The 21,200-nt window shown below is 43.9% G+C and overlaps 1 protein-coding gene across 1 annotated transcript in view; it reads right to left on the reverse strand.

Moving 5' to 3' along the window:
• Window positions 1-415: 415 nt before the first annotated feature.
• TTL (tubulin tyrosine ligase) overlaps window positions 416-21,200 on the reverse strand; it is a 33,935-nt gene continuing 13,150 nt past the window's right edge. Inside the window, exons 4-7 of the mRNA XM_065929185.1 lie at window positions 17,541-17,676; window positions 15,591-15,860; window positions 10,992-11,135; window positions 416-4,045 (exon numbers count right to left, since the gene is read on the reverse strand). Of these exons, the coding sequence (XP_065785257.1) occupies window positions 3,931-4,045; window positions 10,992-11,135; window positions 15,591-15,860; window positions 17,541-17,676 (665 nt within the window). The 3' untranslated portion in view covers window positions 416-3,930. The remainder of the gene's footprint in view (window positions 4,046-10,991; window positions 11,136-15,590; window positions 15,861-17,540; window positions 17,677-21,200) is intronic.

Below are 21,200 nucleotides of genomic sequence, written 5' to 3' on the forward strand. Positions count from 1 at the left end.
TAAAGCACACAATCTGCAGCATGATTCAGATAATACACATGACATGTAAAACATGATGGACTAGATTTTGGCAGCTGAAATTGTTTCAGTGCATCACCCTGGAGCAGCTCACAGTTTCAAAGGACAAGTCCAACTTTCTTAGGTCAACAAACAATGGCCATATATGTGCTTATTTTTGCATGGCCCGTGAGCTAAGTTTTGTTTTTTTTAATATTTTTTAAGAGTTAAGGAAAAAAAGAATATGCAAGAGAGAACCAGTTGGGCTGGCAAAGCCTAGAATATTCACTACCTAGCCCTTTAGAGAAAAAGTCTGCCTGCCTCTAGGTTAACAGAATCACGGATTCCAATAACCAGGCATATCGGACGACAGTCAACACTCACAGTAAGATGAGAGAACCAAAGGGGACAAAAACACTTGAATACGATTCCTTTAATGCTCCAGGCATTCAAACATTCATAGAATCACCTTGTTTCAGAAGTAATTTCCTCTTAGGTACAGATTCTGTGTCCAGGAGCAGAGACAGCTTTCTCCATGGCACCCACTGGTGCTGTGGGGACCCACTCCGGCACTCTGTCTTCTCTGGTAGAGTCCCCACGACCCATGGCAAGGCTGGATGCACCCCTGCTTGACATAACCTCCACTTTAATGGAAACACCCTTGGTAGTGTTACCACTGCTTGTGGGTTCGTCCATTTCCAGCACAACCAGATGTTCCAAGTCTGGGGCCATCACCCTGAGGCGCTCATAAAACACCACATTAGCTGGTTAAGTCCACCAGCACCTGCTCCACTATATCAGACAGACACTGAGGCACTTTCATGTCCTGGGGAAACGGAGTTTACAGTCATCATAGGAATCCAGTGAGACAGAAGGGGCTTTCCTCTCAATAATACACTTGTAACCCTAACACATATTTAGCAGATTTATAAATTCATGTCTGGTTACATTTGACAACAAGGCTTCACAAAGTAGATGAAAGCAGATTTAAGTAGATGAAAGCATGGCTGAGTTTCCAAAGGCTATGACGGGGAGCAGAGAGAGAGAGAACTTGTTTGGATGGAATATGCTGTATATCACGCCAGCATCCGGTCATCCTTAAAGAAATGCCTGGCTTTCCAAAAGAAATTTTAAAAAAATCTCTAAACCTTATCAGATTCTTCCAAGGTAATAATGTTATCTGTCCTTCCTTCTCCAGCAGTGGTTTGAGGCATCTCAATGCATCTGACGCCTGAGGTTCAGACCTAACGGGCCAGGGGTCAGGGAGGAGGGAGGTGTGGACACCAACATTCTTTAAAGCTTCCCCAGTGACTCCAGCAAATTATCCACATTGAGAACCTCGGTCCTCAGTGTTCTCCAGCCTTCCTAATCTCCTGTGTCCTCACTGAATGCCCTTGAGGTAGTCCCTGGATCAGGCAACAAGATCTTCCACAAGATAAGAAACTAAGGCACAGAGGTTCATGGGTTTCTCTGTTGCTGTGCAGCCAACGAGTGGAGATGGAAATCAACATCTCCAAAACAACACCACCACCTCCTTCCCTAGCAACTGGCGACACGAACACAGACTACAAGGATGAAGACTGACTGGGGGACCATCTGTGCCAAGGATATTACTGAAGGGTACGGAAGAGTTCTGTGCCAGCTGTTCTCCCTGATCAGACATAAATGCACAAAACAGATACTTACTTGAAACCACGTGAGGAATGAAGCATAATTTCCTCTTTAAAGCCTTTCTTCCCTCACATATTGCTATCAATTCTGTTTTCTTAGAAAACCCATCAAAATCCACAGACTTCCTAACACCTGGATTCTTAGTTCTGTCACTGTAAGAGACACTGGAAAATTCTCAAAAAATATCCCTGTAATTTAGGTCCAAAAGATCATTACAAATCTGCATTTGCTTGTGACAGGACTACAAAATTTTCCCTGCTTTTTTTTTTCCCTCTTGTTTTTTGACCGCACTGGGCAGCATGCAGGATCTTAGTTCCCCAACCAGGGATCGAACCTGTGCCCCTTCTAGTGCCAGTGTGGGGTCTTAACCACTGAACGGCCAGGGAAGTCTTGAAAACCTCCCTACTTTTCCCATCACCAGCCCACACAGACTTCCCAAACTCCAGGACCCTACACTTTCTCCATGGCTGTGCACCTGCCCACAATCTACTCAGGATCTCCCCAAACACTAACTGCTCTGGGCCTCTAGGATTCCAGTAACACTTCTTTTATTTTGCTCTGGATGCAAACTTCATCATCTATATATTCTGGGTAACCACTGGCATGTTTATTTTTTAATTCCAAACTGCAGGGCGAGCCCAGCCAGCTGGTCCTTCCTCCACTTCACTGAGACACAATACTTTCACATCCCACACCCACTGCTGCATCCATGAAATCATTTCCATCATGATTCCTTTTTTTACCATCAGCTCCCACATCTCATCATATTTGAGGTTGCTTTTTCTTTGCTCTGTAAAAAAGTCTCCCCTGGCTGCAGAAGTGGAGATGAATAAGGGAGGGCATATGTGCCAGAGAGAAGGACCGCACCGGCCGCTGCCGGTCCTGGGGTGGAGGGTGCATGCCTGTTCAGTGGGTCTGCGGGGATTCCCATGCACTGTGCACTCAGCTCTCACTGGACACAAGTGGCATGCGGGGGCTCCTTCTTGCTAGTGACGTGGCCTCCTGGAAAGTCTGTAGATTATTCATCCATGCCGTGGGTAGTAGAAACTACACCTAAGGGGACACTGCTACATTTGCTGATTGACAGGGTGCCATGTGCCGCTTTGAAACCACAACTTTTCCATTTCAAGAGATTTCCTCATTCGGGCGAGACATACACTGATCCATAGCCTCTCCCGGACGTTGAGAGGAACAAGGAGACGAAAAATCTTCCCTGGAACAAAACCTAACCTTCCAACTCCTAAAGAAGGTGTTGAAAGAGCAAGAAAAACAAAATAGGGAGGAAGCCCCTGGGGTGGGGTAGGGGTGAGGGTAGGGGTGAGTGGAATTCTACTCTCCTGGGGGGCGTTTAACAAAATTTAAATCCTCCGAAAAATTAACAAAAGAGAACCTGTCCAAAGGGCATGTAGAATTCTGGTTAAAACAAGGAGATTTGAGAATCGCCATAATCGTCATATTTCAAAGACCCACCCCACCACCCACACACACCCAGCTATTAAGTAAAGCAAGACCGCGTTTTTTCCTCTCTCATGCTTATTGGATGCTTATGGGTTCTCAGCAGACTCTGCTGCTTGGTTTCTAAAACATGCAGAGGTCAGACAGAGCAGCGCTTGGCGCCCAGTCCACGCCAGCCCTGACCGGTGACCGGCCATCAGGATCGGGGCGAGCACGCCCCCTGGCGGCGAGGCGGCGCCCGCACAGCCAGGCCCCAGGGACAGATGGTGAGCACGTGTCCAGACGGTTGGGGGAGTGACGGGACAAGCGGCGGGCACCCATCGGCCACCTCCTGAGTGCTCTCACATCCCGTCCCCACCCCAGACCTGAGGCCACAGCTGGGCACAGAGCTAAGGCACTAACGCACCAGGTGGACAGTCACCAGCCAGGTCCGACGGCTGCCACCCCTGGGCGGGAGAGGTGCTGCTGCTCGTAGCGCTGCCTTAGGATATAATTCAGATCTTTTCAAAGAATGAGAAAGTAAAGTAAGTACATCCCTGTTTTTGCCCCTTAGAAGAATATCTGGCTCTTCCGTCTGAGAAATGTGCTGCAGTTTTCGAATCTCCGTAGCAGGGCCGAGAGCTCCACCCGGGGACCTCTGGGCAACCAATCGCTCCTGGGGGAAGCTCCTTTGTTTTCTCCCAGCACGTCTCTCCGAGTCGCCTCTCTTCCTCCCTTTTGGCTTGACAGCAATTCAGACACATCTCCTTCCCCTGGGGCAGGACCCCTGCGTGCTTCTTCCGAGGCATCTCTGCACACGGCCCTGGGTCACAGCTTGATGAAGGTGGCCGGCTGGGGGGGCTGCTGCTCCGCGTCTGGGGGCGGGAAGACGCTGGCAATGGCTATGTCCACGATGCCCTGGCACAGCTCTGCATAAAGCTTCCTGAAATGGGTTCGGAGATCTATTATTGAGGATGCACATCAAAGTGCAGGTGAGAAAATGAAAGGTGTTTTTTTGTTTTGTTTTTTCAAATCAGGATTGTTTAGTTGCTAGGTCCTATCCAACTCTCTTGCAACTCCATGGACTATAGCCAGCCAGGCTCCTCTGTCCATGGGATTTCCCAGGCAAGAATACTGGAGTGGGTTGCCATTTCCTTCTCCAGGGGAATCTTCCTGACCCAGGGATTGAACCCGAGTCTCTGGTGTCTCCTGCATTGGCAGGTGGATTCTTTACCACTGCACCACCTGGGAACTCTTTTACCAGGATCTGCCCCAAAATTCCAGCTGGTATTTATAAGACACGAGTCAGCTGTCCATACAAATACTGCAGGAAGTACTACTGCATGAAGATAAAGCATCCACTCAATGGATATTTCTGGAAGGTCTTGCGGGTGAACAGACAAGGCAATGCCTGCTCTAACTAACTGCAGGGAAGACAGGCAATTTCAAAGACAGCCTTTAAGGAAGACTCCTCAGAGTAACAGCTCAGCTGAGACCTGGAGAATGAGTGACATCGGACAGAGAATCGATGACAGGGCAGAAAGGAGGAAGGAGAGGGGAGTCAGACAGAGAACGAGGGTGGTAAGATCATCAGTACCATTCTTCTAGAGGCCATATATATGTGTTAATATACAATATTTCTGTTTCTGACTGACTTCACTCTGTATGACATTCTCTAGTTTCATCCATGTCTCTACAAATGATAAAATTCTGTTCCTTTTTAGGGCCGAGTAATATTCCACTGTATATACACACCACACCTTCTTTGTCTTGTCCTCTCATTTGCAAAGCAGAAATAGAGACACAGATGTAGAAACAAATGTATGGACATCAAAGTGGGAAGGGAGGGGTGGGATGAACTGAGAGATTGGGATTGATACATATATACTATGCATTAATATAAAATAGATAACTAATGAGAACCTACTGCATAGCACACGGAACTCTACTCAATGCTCTGTGGTGAGCTAAATGGGAAGGAAATCTAAAAAAGAGGGCATATATATATAAATATAGTTTATTCGTGGACTTCCCTGGTGGCTCAGATGGTAAAGAATATGCCTGCAATGCAGGAGACCCAGGTTCGATCCCTGGGTCGGGAAGATTCCCCTAGAGAAAGGAATGGCTACCCACTCCAGTATTCTTGCCTGAAGAATCCCATGGACAGAGGAGTCTGATGGACTACAGTCCATGGGGTCACAAAGAGTCAGACAGGACCAAGTGACAAAACATCCATAGCTGATTCACTTTGTTGTAAAGCAACTATACTCCAATAAAAATTAAAGATAATAATTAAAAAGAACGAGGGTGAGATACAGAGACAAAGGAGGGGAGGGAGAAAGAGAGAGGAGGGGCCATGCAAATAGAGGGAGGGGCAACCACCAAGGAGAGCTAACTCAGGAAATCAGGGAAAGGGGACCATTGCAGTGTGAGGCAGGGGACAAGGCGGGGCCTGATGCCACGTGTTGGCACCTGGACTTCAGCCAGAGGTCAAGGAACCACCAAAGCCAAGGAGGAAAACCTCCCACCCAGAGCTTTAAGGAGGCCTTCAAACTCCACACCCCCTTGTTCCCTACAGAATTTTTATCTGCTTCACACAGCAGTGTATGAAGCCCCAGTGCGAGCTCTTTTAGGACTGGCTCCAACACAGGGACGGCTTCCCAGGTGGTGCTAGGTAGGTAAAGAACCTACCTGCCAGTGTAGGAGATGTGAGAGATTCAAGTTTGATCCCTGGGTCAGGAAGATCTCCTGGAGGAGGACATGGCAACCCACTCCAGTATTCTTGCCTGGAGAATCCCATGGACAGAGGAGCCCAGTGGGTTACAGTCCATGGGGTTGCAAAGAGTTGGACATTACTGAAGCGACCTAGCACACACTCATGTCAACGCAGGGAAAAACCAGAGACATATGGTTCAAAGAGAAAGCCCTCATCTGAGATGATGCTCTGGGCCAGATGTGCCTATTTGCTATGTGCCTAACTTGCTCAGGACACTGCTGGGATACAGGTGGCAGGAGTCTAGGCCAGCCCAACCTGGAGGAACAGAGGTCTTCACTGTCCTGACTTCTAGAAGATGCTATTTCCCAATCTCCACCAGGTGGGAAATTTTCACAACTGAATTCCCGTCCCTCCTGATCCAGTGGCAAATCTCTGCTATTATCTTCATCATAGAAACTTTCTCCCACCCCTTGTCCCCTTCTACTTCCCTTGAGGCTGGAATTGCTATGTTCTAACCTTTTGTAAGGCCCTCTGGGAAGATAGCTCGTGCAAAGCCATGCTTCTGTTGTCTGTCTTGGTAAGCCCTAACTGCCGGCTGACCTTCGTTTCTCCTGTGAGATGTCTGCTCTTTCCTATCTCCCTTCCCCCCAACCCCCAGCCTGCTTCTTCTGTCTACATGGATCAAGCCTCATGGTCAAGGCTACACCACTCAACCTTCCCCTTCTGAAGGGACAATGATCAGGAGGCCCGCACAGGAGGGATGGTAGCTTGGGTCTTGGTAGCCTTGGGTCTTGGCAAGTCACTAAGAGCCAAAACCATTGAAATAGACAGTGTTTGGTGTTCCATGAAGCATGTCATTAGCCACCTTGGGAAAGATTTTCTGAAGGGGATGCTGGGGGCGGGGGGGAGAGACACAGCTTCAACCTCGTCAAGTCAACTCACAACTTCGGTATTTCTGGCATAGGAGGTGCCCAGTATACAAGCAAGTATGGGTCTTTGAACATCCTGCTATTTCATACAGCAAGACAAGTAAGTCCTGTTTTAACACTTGCACAACAATGGAAACCGTGCTTCCTGAATAAAGACTTTCCTTTGACTACGCCATTGTATCATCATCTCTATCAACTCTCTTCCCCATCTGTCCTTTAGGAAGCAAGGATAAAAGCATTTGAAAGTTTATTTCCTTCAAGGACTATTTATTTCCTGGTGGTCCAGTGGTTAAGACTTCGCCTTCCAATGCAGAGGGTACAGGTTTGATCCTTGGCCAAGGAACTAAGATCCTCCATGCCTCAAGGCATGGTCAAAAAAAGAATCAGGAAAAAGCATACATCACTGTTGTATTAAAAAAATGTAAAAAATAAAAAAATTTTAAAAATGTTTACTTCCTTCGGCATAAGAACAGGATCCATCCACCTCATGGTGTGGCCTGGGTCCCTTGGGGGTTTCCAAGCCACCTCACAGTAACCCCCCCATTCCAAGAGCTCTCCCTACTCAAAACTATGCACCTAAAAGACAGAAGAGCTTCCCTTGTGGCTCGGTGGTATAGAATCCACCTGCAATGCATAAGACCTGGGTTTGATTGCTGGGTCAGGAAGATCCCCTGGAGAAGTGGTTGGCTATCCCCTCCAGTATTCGTCCCTGGAGAATCCCATGGACAGAGGAGCCTGGTGGGCTACAGTACATGGGGTTGCAGAGTTAGATAGGACTGAGTAACTAACACTTTCACTTCACTTCTTCCAGAAGATAGAATCTGTTTCTTTTCTATAACAGCAACTATAACTCAAAATAATTCATACAATAATTAACTGGGCAATGTCTGGCTCCCTCCTCCAGTGGACTCTTTAAGGATGCTCATTTTTACATGTTCCTCAACACCCCGCTCTTCTGCTAGACCCCACTGCTTTCATCAGGACTCTGAGCAAAGGAGATCCAGCACATAGGGAGTAGCTCTAAGGGGCTAGTAAGATGGAGCCCAGAGAAGACAGCGAACCCTGATGCCCAGTGGCTTATCACTAGAGGCCTCTGTCAGGCTCCAGCATGACCAGATCCTGCAGAGCATCTCAGCAAGCAGGTGAGCCTTCGCCAGTGTGTGGATGCCACTGATAGAGGTCAAGGATATTACTCATCACTCCAAATGAACTGAGAAATTGCTGTTTCTCTGCCCTCCCTCGCCTTTAATCCTTACATGAATAAAAGAGGCAGATCCACCTTTTCCTACCCAGAGACTAGAGGTCAACCCTTGAGCCAAAGCTGGAGGCAGAATTGACCAGGCCTGATGGACAGAACCTTGGGGGTCATGGAAAGGGGGAGGCTGGGTCTTAGTTGGGTTTCTGGCTCAGGACCCCAAAAGAGGGGAGCTGGAAATTCACTGAGATGGGCAGCTCTGGGGTGGGATGCCCACTGGACATCCACATAGCTCCGCGCAGGATGCCGGGAAGACAGGTGCAGATATTGGCCTGGGACTCAGGGATGCAATGTAGTTGGCTGGCTTTAAAATCCAGGAGTGCAAGATGGACTTGGCTGGAGACCTGGAAAGAACAGTTTCTGTGAGGGTGGATGGAATTCAGCCTGGAGCGGACCACAGTGTGGATGTGGACTGAGGAAGAGGAGATAGTGTGTGCAGACATGGCTTCTCCAGATGTGTGGCTGTGGGCATTTCCCTAGTAGTCCAGGGCTTAAGGCTGTGCTTCCCGTGCAAGGGGTGCAGGTTCGATCCTGAGTCGGGAAACCAGTAAGATCCCACATGCTATGCAGAGAGGCCAAAAAAATAAGGAAGTGTGGCTGTGAAGGGAGCAGGGAGGGAGTGGTCAGGGGAGCAGGACAGGGCGTCAGAGGAGGGCTTTTGACCTCACTGCACAGCAGGTGTGTGGGATCTTAGTTCCCTGACCAGGGACTGAGCTTGTGCCCTCTGTATAAGAGGCATGGAGTCTTAACCACTGGACCGCCAGGGAAGTCCAGGAGGGCTCTTTGTAATCACTGGGGAAATCTGCTGGGTACCACATGCTGGTGGGAAGTATGCAGCAAAGAGGGAGAAGGCAGCTGAGCACAGCGTCCTCATCCTGCCCTCCTGCCTGGACGGAGGGGACTGCGCCAGAGCACAAGGAGGGATGTACCGCCAACAGGAAGGACAGGAGAAGGTGGGCACCCCAAGGACATGATGGAGGGAGGATGTGAAACGTTCCAAACCCCTCCACCCCAGCCTCCTTCACTCTCCTCCTCCTTCAGATCTCAGTCCAGGCATCACCTCCCAAGGGGACCCTTGTGCTCAATTTTATTATCTTCTAACATCTTTCACTCTATGACAGCATGTCTGTCATCTATATTTGTCTTGTCCTTGGTCCTTCCCAGTCTCCCTCTACAAAGGGCGGGGCCGAGGTCTCTCGGTACAAAGGCTGAGACCCAGAGCCCAGTCCGGGGCCTGGCAGGTGACAGGGACCTAACAAATACTGTTAGCTGCAGGCACGGATGAAGCTGCAACCTTTGAGGATGAAGTACAAATGACTCCCTTACATGAAAGGTTTCCCACAGGTAGACCCCAACTCACCTATACCCTGTTTTCCTTACCCCACAACATTCATGCCACGCTGCAGCCAGACTCCTCCCAGGAGGACTGGAAGTTCCCTGAGGGCAGGGTCTGTTCTCTGCACATCTCCCCTAGAGCCTGGCCCAGAGCAAGGTGCAGCTGGAGACTGGGTCCCTTTCCCCTTGGCACAGGTGACTCTCTCCTCTTCCAACTCAGCTTCAGCTCCACCATGTCCACGACACCTTCTCAGACCACCTCCTGTCCAGGGAGCCCCTGAAATGCTTGCTCATCACTATCTCCCCCACTCACGGGACCTGCTGACCCATCACCTTGCCACACAAGAGGGTCTCAGCTGCTACTCCTGGCTTTGTTTGGAACTTTCACGGCATCCACCACCCACCTCAGCACAGGCTAAATGCTCAGCTCATGTGGAAAGGAGATGGAAAGGGGAATGACCCGATAAGGCCCCCTGCTGTCCAGGGTCCAACCAAAGCACTACCATCGCTGGTACATCCTCCTTGACATCATTCAAAGGGTCTATGCTAGAATACCCAGTAATGGGCTTCCCAGGTGGTGCTAATGATAAAGAACCCATCTGCCAATGCAGGAGACACAAGAGACAGGTTCGATTCCTGGTTTGGGAAGATCCCCTGGAGAATCCCATGGGCAAAGGAGCCTAGTGGGCTATAGTCCATGGGGTTGCAAAGAGTTGGACATGCTGAAGGACTTAGCAAGCACACATGCACATTCTTGGACACCCTGGAAATGGGAGCTCACCCCGTGTCAAGACAGACTACCCCACCTGTGGAACCAAATTCCCACTTGTTAAAATGCAGTGGTGGTAGTTCCATTTTGTGTTTTAAGGAAACTTCATACTGTTCTCCATACTGGCTGTAGTAATTTACATTCCAAACAATAGTATTACAGGATTCTCTTTCTTCCACACCCTCTCCAGCACTTATTGTTTATACATTTTTTGATGATGGCCATTCTAACCCATGTGAGGTGATACCTCATTCAAAAAGACACAGGCATCCCAATGTTCACCGCACCACTATTTACAATAGCCAGGACATGGAAGCAACCTAGATGTCTATGGACAGATGAATGGATAAAGAAGTGGCACATATACAGTGACTATATTACTCAGCCATAAAAAGGAATGAAATTGGGTCATTTGTAGAGACATGGATGGACCTAGAGTCTGTCATACAGAGTGAAGTCAGAAAGAGAAAAACAAATACCACATATTAATGCATATATGTAGAATCTAGAAAAATGGAACAGATGAATCTATTTGCAGGGTAGAAACAGAAATGCAGATGTAGAGAATGGACATGTGGACACACGAGGGAAGGGGAGGGAGGGACAAACTGGAAGATTAGGACTGATACATACATACACTATCAAGTGTAGAACAGCGAGCTAGTGGGAAGCTGCTATATGGCACAGTGAGCTCAGCTGGGTGCTCTGTGATGACCTAGAGGGGTGGGATCGGGGGTGGGAGGGAGGCTCAGGAGGGAGGGGATATATTATACATGTAGCTGATTCACTTCGTTGTAGAGCAGAAACTAACACAACATTGTAAAGTAACTGTACCCCAATAAAAATACACACCCACAAACCCCCCCTGGTGGTGTTGAGACTTACTGAGCACAAGCAGGGGCGCCGTTGACTTCGATGAGCCAGACCTTCAGCTCCTCGTCCACCATGAAGTCAAAGCCGAAGAGCTGAAAGCTCTGGTAAGGGAGGTGTTTGGTGCTGATGGCGGGCTCCACGCTCATGAGGCAGCTCCTACGGGCACAGGGGAGAGCTTGCTGAGGATGGGGTGGTCTGGGCAGCAAGACCAGGGGAGAGGCGCTTGGATGATTTTACATCCAGTGTGCCGATGAAAACTGGCTTTGGCTTAATTCTCTCTTTCAAATGTATTACCAATAGATTATTCAAGGCGATGCAACTTATTTGCTAGAAAACTCTGCCATCACCCTTGTTCTTACAAGTAGCGGCTGCTTTCCCAGCAAGCGCTGGGTCATCACGGTCCCTCTAAATGTGGATTCCTCCGACGGGTGGGCTGCTACCACATTTGCTGATAATAAACAAGACACTTCTATATATTTTTGCCATATTAAAAATATGGCCCACCATTTTGTGACACAGAATTTGCAAGGAGAAGGCTGATCTCATTTCTTTCACAAGCTCCAGTTTGCTACTTTTAACTAAAAGCCTTACATGCTGAAACAAGATATTGAAATATGGGACTGTTATTAGGATCAACTACTGTTTGCAAAAATTAGAGGATTTTAGTGACAAGGAAAAGTTGAAAGTGAATCTTAGAAACCATGATGAAACAGTACATGAAGCCTGAGGTCATGCTGCCGAAGCCAGAATCTCAGACAAATTTTTTAACTTCTTTAAGCCAAGTGTTGACTTCATTGTCTGTGAAATTGGGGTAAAAATAACACATATTCCCAGTGCTGAGATGGTTCCATAATATAATTACCTAAGGAACTTGTCATACCTCCTGGAAGCTGGGAGGCATCTAATGAATGTTGTTATTAGTGAACAAGTATATTTACTTGTTTGTTTTATTTTATTGTTGTTTTATATTTTATTAATTTATCATTAATTTTGGATAATCATGAACCTATTACTTATGAATGAAAAAGAACTCTTATCTAGTACAACATCCCAGAAAGTCTATACCATTTCTATTTTATAAAACTCCTCCCTGATTTTTCCCTCAACTGGATGTTGGGGCAAAATATTTATTTTAGTAAACACAGTATGTTACGATGACTCTAAGAATATCAGAGACAGTTCTCCTTCTACCCAAGCTGTATATTTAGAAGGAAAAAGATGTGTCTTATAAGTAGGTTTTGGCTTATAACTTTAAAGAAGAACCGGGGCTTCAGTATTCTGCATTTTCTGTATTACATCTCTATGAGAGAATACCCTTGACTTCTGTAATTAAAATGCCCTTTACAATATTATAATTAAGAAAACATTTAAAATTTAATGGGTTCTTATGATAAAAACTCTATTACATTTAAAATTTTTTCTTAAATAAAAAAAAATACTAAAGGATAAAGGATAAAAAGTGAAAGAAACATTACACTCCAACACTTATAGGAAAAACCAGAAGTCAGAACCAAATCAAAACAAAATATTTTTTATTTGTTAGGAGTTCAAGTTAATAAATCACTTTAGAAGAATTTTTTTTTTATATATAGCTAATTTTTTTTTAGCTGGAGTAGGAAGTCTGGGGGAAGGTAGCTGGGGGAGAAAAAAAAGAACATAAGATCCAAGAGGAGCATTTATAGAACTTAAGTAGGAACATTGTCTGAATGGCACAGAACAATGAGAAGGAGGGGGATAGCAAATATCAAATATATCTTTTGCTGAAATAGGAATTCTTTCTTCAGTATATTTGATTTATCTGGTGTTCTAAGCACCTATAATCCCTGAAGAAATGGAACTCTGAGCCTTGTAATTATCCTGCTGGACTCTATGTAAGAATGTTGCTATTTTTGTTGTTTAGTTGCTCAGTCGTGTCTGACTCTTTGCAACTCCATGGACTGTAGCCCGCCAGGTTCCTCTGTCCATGGGGATTCTCCAGGCAAGAATAATGGAGTGGGTTGCCATTTTCTTCTCCAGGGGATATTCCCAACCCAGGGATTAAACCCCATGCGTCTCCTGCGTTGGCAGGCAGATTCTTTACCACTGAGCCATCAGGGAAGCCCAGTGTAAGAATACATTAAGGAAAAAGCTTCAGTCATCATGAGAGGGTGGCAGTGACAGAACAGAATAGCGATCCCAGGAATAGACTCTCGCACAAATGACCACCTGATTTGTAACAGAAAGGGCCACCAAAACGTGGTGGGGAAGGGAGAGTCATATGTGCAAGTGACCCTGGGTCAACAGAGTATATTCTAGAAAAACACGAAACTTGACATAAAACAATTCAGAGAGATTACAGGTCTGAAATATGGGAGAAAACCCAGAGGTCCATCAACTCCAGAAAGGATAAACCATGGACCATTCACACAATGAAATATGACACAGAAACAATATTGAAAAAATCGGAACACAAAGCAAGAATTACAGTATAATTCCACTTACATAAAGTTTATGAACAAGCAAAAGGAATCTATGGTGATAAAAGTCAGAGAGTGGCTATCTCTGGCAGAGAGTATATATTTTAAGGGAGTTCAAGAGTATCTTTTAGGATGCCGTAAATGTTTTCTATCCTGATTTACACTATGATTAGATGAATTTATGCATAACTTAAAATTCACTAGATTTTTACCATATATGTACATTTCTCCAAATAATGTATTACTTAGCTTTGCTTGTTTTTCAATTTATATGAACAGGGCCAGTTTGTAATTTTTTGCTTGGCATCGTATTTGGGTAACTCTAGTGATAAAATCCTTCAGGAATAAGGAGGAACCAAGACATTCTAAGATGCTGGAAAATCAAGAGGACTTATCACCAGCAGAACTGCTCTAAAAGAAATGATGAAGTCTGAAGGGACATGAAACTTGGAATTTTAGGGCTGAAGCAAGGGCAAAGGAAACAGCAAATATCTGGGTAAATGTAAAAGAGTGTTTCCCTCCTTTGTATTTAAAGTGGGTTTCTTGTAAACAGGATATAGTTTGGTCTTTTTTTTAATCCAACAAGGTAATCCATTACATATTAGGTTTATGTATATCATAACCCCTGGAGTAACCATTAAAACAAACAAACAAAAATACAAAGAGATATATCCAAATACTCAACAGAACTCTAAAAAAAGTTCAGACAATTCAGAAGAAGGCAAGAAAGAAGGAAATGAAAAAAACAAAACAAAAAAGAAGGGACAAATGGACAATGAATGGTAACACGGTAGATGTAAATTGCATCAAGCCAGCAATTACTTATTTTGAATGGTATAAACACAACGATTGAAAAACAGAGATGATACACTGGATTAAAAGCAAAACAAAACAAAATCCAATGATGCATCAATCAGAGCCCATTTTAATTATAGAACAGAGAGGAGGAGTAAAAGGATGAAGAGATACATGTTACTGATCAAAGGAAAGCTGGAGTGACTACATTAATATCAGACAAAACAGACCTCAAAATAAGAAATACTACCAGAGACAAAGACAGGAACTACTTAATGATAAAGAGGTCAATTCTTCCCAAAGAAATAACAATTCTAAATGTATATGCCCCTGAAAACAGATCTTCAAAATACACAAAGAAAAACAAATAAAACTAAAAGGAGACAAAGACAGATCCATAATTATACTTGGAGACTTCCAAAGTTTTACCTCTCAATAATGGACAGAACAAGTAGAATAGAAAATCAGCAAGAATACAAAAGACTTGAATGACACTACCAACTGCCTTCACCTAATGGGCATTTATAGAACGCCCTGCTCAATGACAGCAGAATAAACATGATTTTTAGTACATTTGGAACATTCACTAAGATGGACTGTATTAAGAAAAAATTTTAAATAAATACATAAGTAAAGAGAGACCATATTCTGGACCATGAAACAAACTTTAACAAATTTAAAACCATACAAAGTATGTTCTCTGACCATAATGAAATGAAAGTTCCTTGAGAATCCCAAATATTTGGAAATTCAGTAAAAATTTCTAAATAACACACAAGTCAAAGATGAAGTCACAAGGGAAACTAGAAAGTATTTTCATAAAATGAAAACAAAAACATGACAGCAAAATCTGTGGGATGCAGCTAAGAGTTCTTATAGGAAAGCTGATGGCATTAAATGCTTATATTTTTAAGAAAACTAAATATCTCAAATCAGTGATCTGACCTTATACTTTAAGGAAACTAGAAAAAGAAGAGAAAAGCAAACCCCTCAAAAGCAGAAGAATAAAAATAATAAAGAACATGAAGAAATTGAAAACAAAAATGACAGAGAAAAGCTATAAAGCCAAATGCTGACTTTTAGAAGAGATTAATAAAATTGATAAGCCTCTAACCAATCTGCCCAAGTGAAAGAGAGAAGATATAAATTACCAATATAAGGTAATCGAAGGATTAAGCATAAGGGTTTTAAAAAGCTTCATCACTACAGATCGTATAGATATTAAAAGGATAATAAAGGGATATAACAAATAATTTTTGCCCTTAAATTAGACAACTGAAATGGAACAATTTCTTGAAAAGCACAAACTCCCAAAGCTCCTTCAAGACACATTTAACCAAAAGAGATAGGATTAGGTTACCTTATTATATGTTTGATTTGTAGTAAGATACTACTTTCCAGGGTGATGTTCAAAGCACTTGTTAGGTACTGATTGAACGCCTCAAAGAACATTTCGTTCCCTTCTTCATACTTCCCATAGTTCTTTGAGTACTCCTTCTGAATGCAGTGATTGGTCAAGTGGCAGGTTTTATCTTGGAAATTATCCATATGATATGGTTCTGAAGCAGTCCGAAGGACACCCTCTCTATAGAGGTAGATATTAAACTGATGATCCACCAAGACCCAGCTTCTGCAAAGTAAAAAAAAACACTATTTTATTCAAGTTATCCAAAGCTTCTCCATGTTCTATTTATCATCCCCACACCTTGACTATTCTGGGAGGAAACAGAGGAAGGAGGTAGTTTCTAAAATTATATGAGGTTACAAACTTCTCTCGTGATCCAGTGGTTAAGAATCCGCCTTGCAATGCAGGGGATGCAGGTTTGAGCCCTGGTCGGGGAACTAAGATCTCACATGCCGTGGGGCAACGGAGCCTGCACACCACAACTACACAGAAGCCCGCGTGCTGCAAGGAAGACCCAATGCATCCAAAAATAAATAAACAAATATTAAATAAATAAATAAAATTATATGAGGCAAGCCATGACAATTAGCCAAAAGAGTGAATTATCACTGTAATGAGGCAAAGAAAACATTTCACCATAACTGACAAGGAAACTCTGGTCCATTCAAAAGATACAGTATTTTGAAGCGATCTGAGTGGGCCAGTTTTTACAGGTAATATGAAACCCCCAGTTGCCATGTTTGCTCTTTTAGTAATCTTAAGAAGACTGTTCCTACTGAAGCTGGTCTGACAAGACAGGTGTTTGAGAAGCAGTAAGTCAAAGTGTAGGCATGAAGGTGACAGAGTCCTGGTTGGGTGATGACAGCAAGGCCCGGGGCAAGCTGGGGCCAGGGCTATTCAGCTTTTGAAAGCGCCCACAACCTCTTTCTCCTTGCCAAATCCTTTCTTGGAAACATAAAGTCCAAAACCCTAAGGTGTGTTCAAGAAACCCTTAAAAAGTTGGACTCAGATAACAGAGGGAGGACACAGCCTTTAGCAGGCTCATGTGATCTGCTGTGTCTGACTATGTATTCTGTGTATATCTCTTTGCTTCTTTCACAAGCAAGCCCCACACACTGATGCCCTTCCTTTTGGATCCACTAGTCATCTCTAGTAAAAAGAATATTAAAGAGACTTCCCTGGTAGACCAGTGGTTTAGAATCCCGCCAATGCAGGAACATGGGTTCAATCCTTGGTCTGGGAAGATCTCACATGCCACAGGGCAACTAAGCCCATGTGCCACAACTACTGAAGCCAGACAGCCCTAGAGTCTTCTGTGCCACAACAAGAGAAGCCACTGCGATGAGAAGCCTGCGCACCACAACTAGAGAGTAGCCTGCACTCGCCGCAACTAGAGAAAGCCTGTGTGCAGCAAAAAAGATCCAGGGCAGCCATAAATAAACAGTTTTTAAAAGAGAGAATACTAAAAGATAAAGTGAGAGAGAAAATTCATCATCTTAGTAACATTTTATAGAAAGACAAGAGAAAGAGTGAAAGAAAAACAGAAAATGAAGTATAGCAACTCAGTTCCATTCAGTCACTCAGCTTGAAAGTGCTAGTCACTAAGCCGTATCTGACTCTGTGCGACCCCATGGACTGTAGCCTGCCAAACTCCTCTGTCCATGGGATTTTCCAGGCAGGCATACTGGAGTGGGTTGCCATTCCCTTCTTCAGGGGATCTTCCCCACCCAGGGATCAATGCATTGCGGGCAGATTCTTTACTGTCCGCGCCACCAGGGAAGCCCAACTTGGGTGACATTGAATGCAGCCCAATACTTTCTCACACTCCAGATCACACTGCTCATCACACATGATTGCATTTTTCCCAGATTTGAAAAACAAAAACTCCAGATGTGGATGCGTTACCGGATGTCAAACTTGCGATGACCGGGTTCCAGGAGCAGTGGGCGCTCCAGGTATTTCTGGATCACGTGCACCTGGCCTTGGTTGTCTATGAAATCCAACAGTTCTGTAGCATCTGAGGAGATGAGGATGCCTTCACCTAACAGGGCAAAAGCAAAGCAAGATCAGTTCAGTTCATCCCAGGAGGAAAAAGAAAAGCTCTCTGCAAAGCCAGAAGGGAAATGCTGACAGCAGGAAAAAGCCGACAGGAGGCTGTTATTGGCCGGCTTGCTTTTCTTCTCCATCCCTTCCCTCCTTCCCTCTCTCACTCTCCTGTCTCCCTACAAAAGCACCTGCATTATCCAACCCCACTCTCTATTTATATAGGATTGTAAACACCATCATGGCAGGCTCCAACCATGAAATTTCATTTTGACAGATATTCAAAATTTAAGCACTTTGAATACAGGCCACTACTCTTGATCACCGGCTATCACAATAAAGGTTGTGTGTTGCTTATAACCAATAAACCCACTGGAAACACTATATTTTACAGAAATGTCAGTAAGGTTACGGCATAAAGACAAATGTAATAGAACATTCTTGAAGCACTGTAATAGAAAACACTGGATACATTCAAAGTGTCCATCAACCGAGAGATAATCATACTGAGTAAAGTCAGACAGAAGAAGACAACTATCATAGGATACCACTAATATGTGAAATCTAAAACAAAAAAAGGTACAAATGAACTTATTTACAGAACAGAAATAGAGTCACAGATGTAGAAAACAATCTTATGGTTACCAGGGGTGGAAGGGGATGGGGATAAACTGGGAGATTGGGATTTACATATACATACTCCTACCTATAAAACAGGTAACTAATAAGGACTTAAAACTGTATAGGACAGGGAACTCTACTCAATACTTGATAACGACCTATATGGGAAAATAATCTAAAAAGATCGGATATATGTACATGCATAACTGGTTCACTTTGCTGTACGCCTGAAACTAACACAACATTGTAAATCAACTAGACTCCAATAAAAAGTGTCCCTCAACATTAAATAAATGATGCAATATTTTAAAAGAGCTTTGAGACATTTTACATACTACAAAATTCACCCTTTTAAAGTGTAAAATTCAATGTTCTTTAGTATATTCGAGGTTTGCAACCATTACTACAATCTAATTTTAGAATGTTTTCATCACCTCCCCCTAAACTTCATACCCACTAAGCAGTTATAGCCATTCCTTCCTCACCCAAGACTCTGATGACCACTAACCTACTTTCTATCTCCATAGGTTTGCTGAATCTAGAGACTTCATATAAATGGAAATAGCTAGTAAGAGGCCTTTTTTGGTATAGTTTCTTCCATTAACATAGTTTTTTTCAAGCTTCATCCATGTTGCAGCATGTGTCAATATGCCTTTCCATGTTTCTATGACTAAATATTCCACTGTGTGGATGGCTACACCACATTTTTTTCAATCGATCAATCGATGCACATTTGGATTATATCCACTGTAGTTTGGCTTTTTAAAAAACTTTTATTTTATACTGGAGTATAGTTGATTTTCAATGTTGTGTTAGTTTCAGGGGTATAGCAGAATTGATTCGGTTATACATATACATATATCTTTGTTTGGGTCTTATAAAGGTGCTATGGAGACTTGTATCATAGTTTTTGTTTTCAAAAACTTTTGAAAAATGCTTCCATCTCTTTTGGAAATTAGCATCATTAGCCTTCTTTCTGACTAGACTGTGGGTCCATGAGCACAAGAGAACCATGTCTGTCTCATTTATCTCTATCTCCAAATGTTCATTACTTCTCTTATTCATCCATCCATCTACACATTCATTCATTCACTCAATATATATATTGATCCTCTGTTGATTGTCAGGTGCTATCCTGGTCCCAGGGACAGTGCTGAGTACCAATGTGACATGGTCTGACTCTGCTCTAATAGGATCTCTGTCTGCTGTGCTGTGTGGAGACTCGGGAGAATGGCCGAGAATAGGAGGACAGGGAGCAACGCTGCAGGTGACGGTGAAGGTGACTCAGATCCAAGATGGGCGGTGGAGAAGGTAAACAGTGTCTTGCTCTGAATATAGTATAAAGTTACGCCAACTATACCCAGAATGCACTAGGTACTATGTGTCTGTTTAACAAGAATACAATTCATTTATTCAGCTATTCATTTCCTTTTGTAATTCCCAAATAAAACAAATCCACACCACTAATCTCCTCAGCTCCTAAAGTGAAATGTCTTCTCTGTTTGGCATTAATTCTCTCTGTACCTCCCTCTGCGGCTGAGCATCACTCTCTGTCTTGTGTTGGTGAGGGTCCAGGGACCACCCAGGTGGGATCGCCACCATAACCTGTCATGTCCTTCTGCCCAAGGCCTGCCTCACTCCTTGTTCTCGTGCCAGCCAAGTCCATGACACAAGGACGCAAGATGTCCTCACAGTGGCCGCCCTGACTCCATTCTCCATCCACAGGAGGAATCTGGAATGCTGTGGATGACTATTTCCTCTTCCAATTCCCCCATTTAGTATTGGAACAAAGCTAGGGGACAGTTCTGGGGAAGAGGTCACAGGAGGAGAGGGAGAATTAGGTGAGGCACCTGAAGATTCTAGGTGATGCCCTTCTGTCTCACAGTTGGTGAAAAACAAGGTGAGGTCCACTGGACCTGGGATAAAAATAAGTACCAGTGTGTCAGGGAGAAGAATGAGGTAAGGGATAGTTAGGGAGTTTGGGATGGACATGTAACACTGCTGTATTTAAAATGGATAACTTAACAAGGACCTACTATACGGCACAGGGAACTCGATTCAGTAATGTGGCAGCCTGGATGGGAGGGGGGTTTGGGGGAGAAAGGATACATGTGTATGTATGGCTGAATCCCTTAACTGTTTATCTAAACTATAAAATCACAGCACTGTTAATCAGCTATACCCCAATACAAAATAAAAAGTTGGTTTTTTTTAAAGAGGTAATTACCAAAATGATGGTAATAGGTGTTTTAATTTGTAATAGGGGAATAATAGTATCTGTACATTCTAACTTCCTGTAATGAACCCATATTGTTTATAAGATCAAAAGTGAGGTTGGAAATAATAATGAAGTTGATTTTGACTCAAAAAAAAAAAAATTAGTACCAATGGCCAGATGGTCTTTCAAGGCAATCAGAGAAGTGTAAGTTCAAAATGGAGTGGTTTTTAAGATAGCATATGATCGTAGTTATAGAGAGGGACCATGTCTATGTGATCGCTACATTGGCAGCTGTCTTATTTTAAGCCTGAGTTATGACATACCTCATGCCTTTAGTGCATTCATTCTCACACATTTATTAAGTGCCTGCGGGCAAAGTACAGAGATGAAGAAAACAGAAAACCTGTGTTTACATGGAGCTTGCAAGATTATGGAGGAGATGAAGAGATAAATTAATAAGTAATAGAGTGCTGGAAAAGGTTAGTGCAGGGATGGAAAATTAAAACAGGGGAAAGGATAGAAAGCAATGGACATAGAGGCTATTTTAGATCAGAAAAGCCTCTCTGACAAGGCACCATCTGAGCTGAGAAACGAAAAACAGCTCATGGAAGTGCGCTCCAGGTACAGAGATGAATTTAGAGTATTTGAGGGACTCTAGGCAGGCTTCCTGGCTACAGTACAGG

The sequence above is a fragment of the Muntiacus reevesi genome, chromosome 3 (genome assembly GCF_963930625.1).
Source record: "Muntiacus reevesi chromosome 3, mMunRee1.1, whole genome shotgun sequence".
Classification (NCBI taxonomy): Eukaryota; Metazoa; Chordata; class Mammalia; order Artiodactyla; family Cervidae; genus Muntiacus; species Muntiacus reevesi.